General features: G+C 49.3%; 1 protein-coding gene across 3 annotated transcripts; it reads left to right on the top strand.

Annotated features, from left to right (window-relative positions):
• The first annotated feature begins 207 nt into the window (after positions 1-207).
• Fst (follistatin) lies at positions 208-7353 on the top strand. Of its 3 annotated transcripts, none has more exons than XM_052743311.1 (6): positions 208-1062; positions 3059-3250; positions 3719-3937; positions 4227-4451; positions 5087-5314; positions 6125-7353. In XM_052743311.1, the coding sequence occupies exons 1-6, from the start codon at positions 978-980 to the stop codon at positions 6205-6207; spliced, it is 1032 nt and encodes a 343-aa protein (XP_052599271.1). In that variant the 5' UTR covers positions 208-977; the 3' UTR covers positions 6208-7353. The 3 variants fall into 3 exon arrangements, with proteins under 3 accessions (XP_052599271.1, XP_052599272.1, XP_052599270.1); XM_052743312.1 differs by having other exon boundaries at positions 210-1062; positions 5084-5314; positions 5840-7353; XM_052743310.1 differs by having other exon boundaries at positions 212-1062; positions 5084-5314.
• Positions 7354-8515: the final 1162 nt, after the last annotated feature.

Genomic DNA, 8515 nt, shown 5'->3' with positions numbered 1-8515 from the left:
GCGTCTCCGCAGCGCTCCGCCGGGGTGGAAGGTGTCCGGGGGTCGGGGTTCTTAGCAACCACTCCAGGCTGGGGGACTTGGTGGGGGGGGGGGCGCGGGGGAGGGCGGGGAGCGGGCACGGTGGCCGCAAAGTAAGACACACAAGAGACCCCCCCCCCCCTCCCCGGGACACAAAACGTCGCCGGGACCCCGCGCCCGGGCTCCGCGGGGAGGATCCTGAAACTGTCCCCCGGGGCATTTCAGCAGCTCCGGGATCCTGCGGCATTTGAAGAATTCTCTCTGGAGCCCCGGAGCAAAGGTGCCTGCCGGGGACCAACTCCCGGGGTCCCCCCTCGCTCCGCCGGCCGCCGCCTCCAGAGCCCTCACTCACACGCGCACACGCACACACGCGCGCACACACACACCCCACACACACACACACACCACACACACACACACACACACACACACACTCACACGCCACCCCGGGCGCGCCGGCTCCGAGCGGCGGCGTGCAGGACTGGTGGGTGTTCTCCAGCCCCGAAGCGTCGTCCCCCCCAGCCCCCGCCCCTGGCCCTACCCCTCCCGCTTCTACGCAAATAAGAACTCGGCGATTCCCCTCCTGCCTCTTTGATTTCGGGCACCTCCGACAGATAATTGGGAAGGGTTTCCAGAAGGTGGGAAATGTCACCTGATTCACACTGAACTTTTAAAAGCTCCCCCCCCCCCCCCAAAGAGCCGGCACACCCTCGGTCGCGGCCGCCCTCCCACAGCCCCACACACTGGGAGACCGCCCACCTCAAACCTTAAGACCCCCGTCTAGATTTAAAGCGCGGCTGCGCCCGGCTTCTGACGTCCATTGAATCGCGCGGGCGGCCGGTGGCGAGCGCGGGGCTGCGCCAGGATCGCTGCGCCCTCCGCCGCTCGCCTCTGCGACGCGCGCCGCTCGCCCGAGCCACCCGCCGCCGCCGCGCTCCTCGTCCTGCGCCTGCCCCAGGATGGTCTGCGCCAGGCACCAGCCCGGCGGGCTCTGCCTCCTGCTGCTGCTACTCTGCCAGTTCATGGAGGACCGCAGCGCCCAGGGTGAGTGGAAGGGGATGCGCCCGGAGGCTCGGCTGGGGCAGGGGTTCTACTTTTCTGTCCTCTCGACTTGGTCTGTTCTGACCGACGCGGCTCTCTCTCTCTCTCTCTCTCTCTCTCTCTCTCTCTCTCTTGGAAGATGTTAGAGCCACTCGGCTACTCCCGGAGAAAGGGGTAGGGGAAAAAAGGACCGAAACAGTGACACTTTAGGGTAGAGAGCTGAGTTTAGAGCTGGGTTATGCTCAAAGGAAAGGGCGTGAGTGGGTGACCTGGAACCTCAGTAGTTAGGGGTAGATGCTCCAAGTTCTGGTCATAATGACTTTAGATGTTATCTCCCCTGGTTGGCTCGGGAGAAGGGCGAGCATCCGTAGCCTGGAGAGTGCAGTCGACCTACTAGCAATCTAACCTATCTTCCTTCCATATCTTTTGGTGACTTTAAAAAAAAAAAAAAAATGACTTGGGGTGGGGGATGGGAGATACCGAATTTTCTTGGGTGGCTGGGGGACGTGGTTTCAGAAACTTTGCCCAAACTTGGAAATGTGGGTACTGAAATTTTTAGAGGGAGGTAGTGTCGGTGGATGCTCCTTCCACCCCTCTCCCTAAAGCCCCGCGAAAGAGGAGAAGAAAAAGGACAAGCCAAATTATTAGCCCGAAGTGTTTTAAGTACTTTACAGTTTTCTCCACTTTGGCTCATTCGTCTGTTAACTTTCTGTGAAACAATAACCAGCCCACGCGCGATTTAAATCCTGACGTGGAGTAAAGAGCAAATTTCTGAAGTTTATCTTCTAATTTTTTTTTTTTTAAAAAATGGATTTGTTTTATTACAATTATTCTCCGGGCAAGATTTTTTTTTTAATAGTGGTGATCATGCAGCTTGCCTCCCAGTTGCTCGAGTCACTTTGGTGGCTCATGAGAAGTCTTCTTGTCCAAAGTCCGAACCCAGAAAGAGGGCTAGGGGAAGAAACTATTTGCAAAGAGTTCTTGGTAGACATGAGGTAGGTATATGTGGCCCGGTGGACACCTCCCCCCTTTCACACGGCTGCTTTCCTGTTCGAGCCCTAAGGTTTTGTGTGTTGTAAGCTGCCCTCCCGGGCACTGGCCCTAGCCGTCTGCCCAACACTAGGCTGGGCAGCCCGCCTTTCTGATAGGGGCGCTGCCTGGGTGCTGGGACGTGGGCGCCAGGGAAAGCAGCCCTCGGAGATTTCGAAAGATCGTGGTGGCTGCGGGCGTGCTCCGGGCTGGCCGATTGCAAAACGGGCCCGTCGGGCGGGCGGGCGGGCGGGCAGGCGGGCGGGCTGCGCCTCGAGGCCGCACAGGGCAGATCCCGGCTGGGCCCGGCTGCTTTTTTGCTTTCATTTTTTCACTAGTGTCTTCTGCTTGATCTGTTTCTGAAGGTTCATATTCAGTTCTCCCTACACCCCCCCACCCCGCGCCTCGCTCCCTCCTTCCCTCCCTTCCACGTCTCCCCTCTCTCTACTTTCTTAACCCCTGTCACAAATAATTCTCTTACCGCCTACATGAAACCAACATGTAAAAACATCCGTCGCATCCTGTTTTTGTCAGGTTCTTTAATCTGCTCTTCCAGTCGCTGCAGGTTATGAAATGGGACGAATAAAAGTAAACAGTCTAGTAAAAGTCAATGCAAGCTGCACGTGTTGTGTCTGGGTCACTGGTAACTGACATTGATATGGCTGGGGCGCTGCGGCGGCTGCTCTAGCCCACCTCCCACCTCGGTGATGGGTCTTTCCCCTCTCTCGGTTTGGAGAGATTCTCATTCTCTCTCTCTCTCTCTCTCTCTCTCTCTCTCTCTCTCTCTCTCTCTCTCTCTCTCTCTCTCTCTCTCTCTCTCTCTCTCTCCCCCCCCCCCCCCGCTCCCTCCATCGCTTGGTCCCCCAGACCACCAGGCCTCTCTGCCGGTCTCCAGCAGCCTTCCTCCCCCCACCCCTACCCGCTCACTGCTCACTCATTCACCTCCTGATCCCTGTCTCTTCCTTCACAGCTGGAAATTGCTGGCTCCGCCAAGCCAAGAACGGCCGCTGCCAGGTCCTGTATAAGACCGAGCTGAGCAAAGAAGAGTGCTGCAGTACCGGCCGGCTGAGCACCTCGTGGACCGAGGAGGACGTGAACGACAACACTCTCTTCAAGTGGATGATTTTCAACGGGGGCGCCCCCAACTGCATCCCCTGTAAAGGTGGGCCTCCTCTTCCCTAGGCGGCAGGCCCTCAGTAGAGGGCGTCTTGCCCTCAGCGTTCCCACTGTCTGGCTGGGGCTTAGGACTGGCAGAATTTTGTTCGGTTTCTCCATGTCCCCCCCCCCCCCCCCCCCCCCCCCCCCCCCCCCCGTGGAGTTAGCTAGGTGAAATCCCGCTCGCGCTGTAAGGCAAAACAAGGTCGGAAGAGGTCGGCCCCCAGGCTGCTTAGCTGAGTGTGGTAGTGAAAGCAGCCAACCCGTGTGGTCTTTTGAGAGAATTTGGATACAGGACCTGGCCTGAGGTTCCCAACCCCCATCCCTTCCAGTCTTCCAGGAGACAGCCTGGGGGCCCTCCATCTCGGAGGCATGATTGCGCAAGGGCATTTGAGACCACCACCCCACCCCACCCCGGTCTGACCCGCCAACCGCCTGGCCTTGGTTTGAATCCCTGCCTCTTTCCAACCCCTAGAAACGTGTGAGAATGTGGACTGCGGACCTGGAAAAAAATGTCGTATGAACAAGAAGAATAAACCCCGCTGCGTCTGTGCCCCAGACTGTTCCAACATCACCTGGAAGGGTCCAGTGTGTGGGCTGGATGGGAAAACCTATCGCAACGAATGTGCACTCCTTAAGGCCAGATGTAAAGAGCAGCCGGAACTGGAAGTCCAGTACCAGGGCAAATGTAAAAGTAGGTCCCGCCCTTCAGTATCTTACACATTCATAGACAGTCTCCATAAAGAGCCCGGGAATCAGAATAGTGATACCAAATAAGGGGCTCTTTTCTAACTCCTAAAGGGTAACGAAGGAGCCAGTCTGGAGTCACAGACCCTCCGGGAAACAGCCGGGCTCCCCAAATGCCTGTTAAAATCTGGATGCTACGCTTTAACGATTTCCTTCATAATATCAGCTGATGACTCCCAAAAGACCAGAAGGTGCCTATTGAAATGTCTCCCTCTTTTTTTTTTTCTTTTCTCCAGAGACTTGCCGGGATGTTTTCTGTCCAGGCAGCTCCACCTGTGTGGTGGACCAGACGAATAATGCCTACTGTGTGACCTGTAACCGGATTTGCCCAGAGCCCTCCTCTGCGGAGCAGTACCTGTGCGGGAATGATGGAGTGACTTACTCGAGTGCCTGCCACCTGAGAAAGGCCACCTGTTTGCTGGGCAGATCGATTGGATTAGCCTATGAGGGAAAATGTATCAGTAGGTATTCTGGATTGAGGAAAGAAAAGAAACGGGAGAGGGAAAAAAAAATCTGTTCTAATTGTGTGGGGCTCTTTAATGAGTAATTCCAAGTCCTCAGTTTAGGTGGAAACTGTTTAACTAAAACATTCCTCCTGGAGAACCATTGTCTTCTAGATTCACTGGCAGAAAGCAGTTTTCTATCTTAGAAAACTTAGAACTCACACAATTTTACACATTTTTTTAAAAGTGCCAGACTTGCTGGAAGCGAAAAATAATTACTTAACAGTTCCTAAAACCTGTTATCAGATTCCAGTAATTGATGGAATTTTAGTTTTTTAATCCCACTTATAGGAAGCAATCAGATGCCTGTTTCACTCAAGGATATTGTGAAATTCTGTTCCAAAGAATATTGTGTTTAATGAAGTTCTATAAGATGTAAGAAACCACAGTGTGTGTGTGTGTGTGTGTGTGTGTGTGTGTGTGTGTGTGTGTGTGTGATTGTAAAGCAGTTTAATATAACACCTCCATTACCCCCTTCAGTAAGTGATAAGATGTATAATACGTACATCTATGAGTAGGGAATGGAGGAAAGGAAAAAAGAGAGGAAATGAGACGCCCAGTTTGCTCATCACAGGTGTGTTATATCCTAGAAGCAAAGTCCTGTGACGACATCCAGTGTGGTGGTGGAAAAAAATGCCTGTGGGATTTCAAAGTTGGCCGAGGCCGTTGCTCTCTCTGTGACGAGCTCTGCCCGGAGAGCCAATCGGAGGAACCAGTCTGTGCCAGCGACAATGCCACATACGCCAGCGAGTGTGCCATGAAGGAAGCGGCCTGCTCCTCTGGTGTGCTGCTTGAAGTGAAGCACTCCGGCTCTTGCAACTGTAAGTGTGATTTTTAAACCTTGCTGCAATGTAAGGGCACTTTCGGGCAAGCCCTGGGGAATGGACAGTTTAAAAAAAAAAAAAAAAAAAAAAAAAAAAGCACGCAGACCTCGCTGTGTAAACCTGTGTCTGTTAAAAAAGCTCGGTAGCTGCTGAATGACACACCAGCAATTCATTGAGCCGCAGCCAAATTCTCTGCAATGTTTCCCAGCTTCTAGGATCCACCTGATGGCCTTCCGTTGGGGTGCCTCTGAAAACCTCTCCAGTTGTCTGTCGCTCATTCCTTCCTTCCAGTATTGTGCTTTGCTGTTGCCTCATTAACCCTGGAACCTAAACTAACCGCTTCAAAAGTTTGTGGGTTGTTTTTGTTTTGTTTTGTTTTGTTTCCTTGTTTTGTTTTTTTTCTAAAGACAGCTTTATAGTATCACACCTAGGCTGCGGCTTATGGCAGTTGCGGCTACTAACTCTGACTTAAGGAGAAAAGCAGTTATACCTAGAACACGAGCGCTTTTTATCTGATTTCAGGAATCTGCCTGTAAAACGTGAGCCATTGATTCTTCAGAACTTTCTGCAATTTTGACTTCATAGATTATGGTGGTTGGTTGGTTTGTTTGTGTTTGAGTAAACTTACTGCATAACTGCAGATGGCCAAAACCCAAAAAAAAAAAAAAGCATCACACTGCAAGTCATGTAAAAATACAACGCTGTAATGTGGCTGTATCAGAGGGCTTTGAAAACATACACTGAGCTGCTTCTGCGCTGTTGTTATCCGTATTTAAACAACAGCTCCCCCTGTATTCCCCCATCTAGCCATCTCGGAAGATACGGAGGAAGAGGAGGAGGAAGAAGACCAGGACTACAGCTTTCCTATCTCTTCCATTCTAGAGTGGTAAACCCTCCAGCAGTGTTCAGTGTTGACATAGCCCTTGGGCAAAACAAAACACAACAAATGAAAGGAAAAAGGAAAAAAAAGAAAAAGATAGAAAAGAAAATAACAAAAAGAAAAAATATATTGTCCATAATGTAAATAAGTGTATGCTTATTTATTTGGGGGGAAAAGTATACATGAAAGGACCTTTGTCCTAAAGCTCTCTCCCAGGCCACATTGTTACTCACGGGACCTGGAGAGATTGTCATTTTGTGGTCTACTGGATGAGGCCTATAGTTGAGACGTGTAGACGTTTATTTATACTGTGTCATGTTTTATAATTTATACATAAAATGTCTGGTTGACTGTACACCTTGTTTTTGAAGAAATTTATTCGTGAAAGGAAGAGCAGTTGTTATTTATTGTGAGGTCTCTTGCTTGTAAAGTAAAACCGTTTTTTCCCCCTTGTAAACCATTGAAGTCCATTCCTTACAATCCACTCACTCACCTGCCTTCTCTTCATTTCACTGCTGTTAGAATTTTTTTTCTTCCACTTTTTAACAAATTTGCATGTCAGTTCCTGTCATGTTTATTTATTGGATTCTCAGCGGCCTACTCTGTACATACCTGATCCTTCGGGTTTTGTTTACAAGGAATCTTGACTGACCAAAAGGCATTGTAACTCTGCCTCCGATACCAGGTACAGAGGATATGCATCTTGGAGGAAACGTCTGCTTCCGTTCCCTTGTTCTGACGAAAACATTGTGAGAGAGGCTTTAAAATTCTAGAAATGTACTTTCAGGACGTTACAGATCCAAAGACCTAGTGATGTGGGTGTCAGGAGACTAAACAAAGGTGAAAGTTACACTTTCAACCTGTCATTCGGTGTTTCCTTTGAGGGAGTCGGCTGTACCTTTTCAATTAGTTCTTTTTCAACCAATGTGTCACTGAAAGTTCCATCAAAGCTTTATCAGTTCAAGTTTCTTGCTTTTCATAATACTTTTTTCTGATGCAATTTTATATTTTCAAACATGGCAAGTTAAATATAAATTCATTTAAATATATAGTTTTGTACTTTTCTACCATGTAAATGTGCAATGTACATAAAAGTTATAATGTGTATTTGTAAATAAACGATGAGTGAAAAAATAAAAAAAAATTAAAAAGCCAATGGTCTCAGTTCCTATTGATGAAAAGTAACTTATGTGGGCTTTTGTGTAAAACTGCACATGATATAGGGATATAGTTACCACTGGTATTAAGTGCTGAGGGCAATAGATGCTACAAAGTGGGGTAAAATACAAATCACCAGAACTGAGAAGGTGGTTCAGAGGTGAAGAATGTGTACATCATCCACTTCCAGAGGACCCACGCTGGGCTTCCATAACCCATAATCAGGTGGCTCACAGCCACTAGTTAGCTGTAGCTCCAAAGGATCCAGTGCCCTCTTCTGGCCTCTGAGGGCACCTGCACTCATGTGCGCACGAACACGATTTTAAAAAATAATATATAATGCTCTCTTTTAAAGTTACAAATTGGGGTTGGAGAGATGGCTCCGCGGTTAAGCACTCACTGCTCTTCCAGAGGAGCCAGGGTTGATTCCCAGCACCCACACGGAGTCTCACTATCATGTAAGCTCTGTGGCGTCCATCTCCAGGCATGCCCGTGGTATCCATACGTGCAGGGAAACACATTCATTTTTAAAATTACCTTATTTGCATGGTTTTATTGTGACTGGAGTTACAGATGGTTGTGAGCTGCCATGTGAGGGCTGAGAATCAAACCCTGGTATTCTGGTAGAGTAGCATGTGCTCTTAACTGCTGAGCCATCTCTCCAGCCTTAAATAAAAAAAAAAAAAAAAAAAGACACAAATCAGTGGAGCTTGAAAATTAAGAGGATCAGAGATCCAGCAATTCTTACGGGACAGGCACATGGCAATAGCCACTGTAGATGTGACCGCTTCTCTGACACACATCTACACTCCAGTAGCCCCATGAACACCTTCTCATTACTAGTCCTAGCTGTCTTGTCACAGACATGGACCTGCTGTAGCCTAGTGAACTCATCCGAAGCGTGTTTCCTATTGTTTAAAAGGCAACACTTTCTAGAGAATTTGCTCAGTGGTTAAAAGCACTTGCTCTTCCAAATGACCAGAGTACAATTCCCAGCACCCACATCAGACGGCACACAGCTGCCTATTATTGTAGCTCCAAGGGATCTATCTGATGATCTTTTTGGCCTCGGTGAACACCTGCATGCATGTGTGCACACTCAGACACACAGACGTACAGAAAAAAAGTAAAATCGTTTTTAAAATAAAAAAGGCAATCAT

Source organism: Peromyscus californicus, unplaced genomic scaffold (assembly GCF_007827085.1).
Source record: "Peromyscus californicus insignis strain IS unplaced genomic scaffold, ASM782708v3 Scaffold_18__1_contigs__length_77618521, whole genome shotgun sequence".
Taxonomy (NCBI): domain Eukaryota; kingdom Metazoa; phylum Chordata; class Mammalia; order Rodentia; family Cricetidae; genus Peromyscus; species Peromyscus californicus.
The sequence above is the reverse complement of the archived record's forward strand: the minus strand, read 5'-3'. Positions and strand labels throughout refer to the sequence as shown.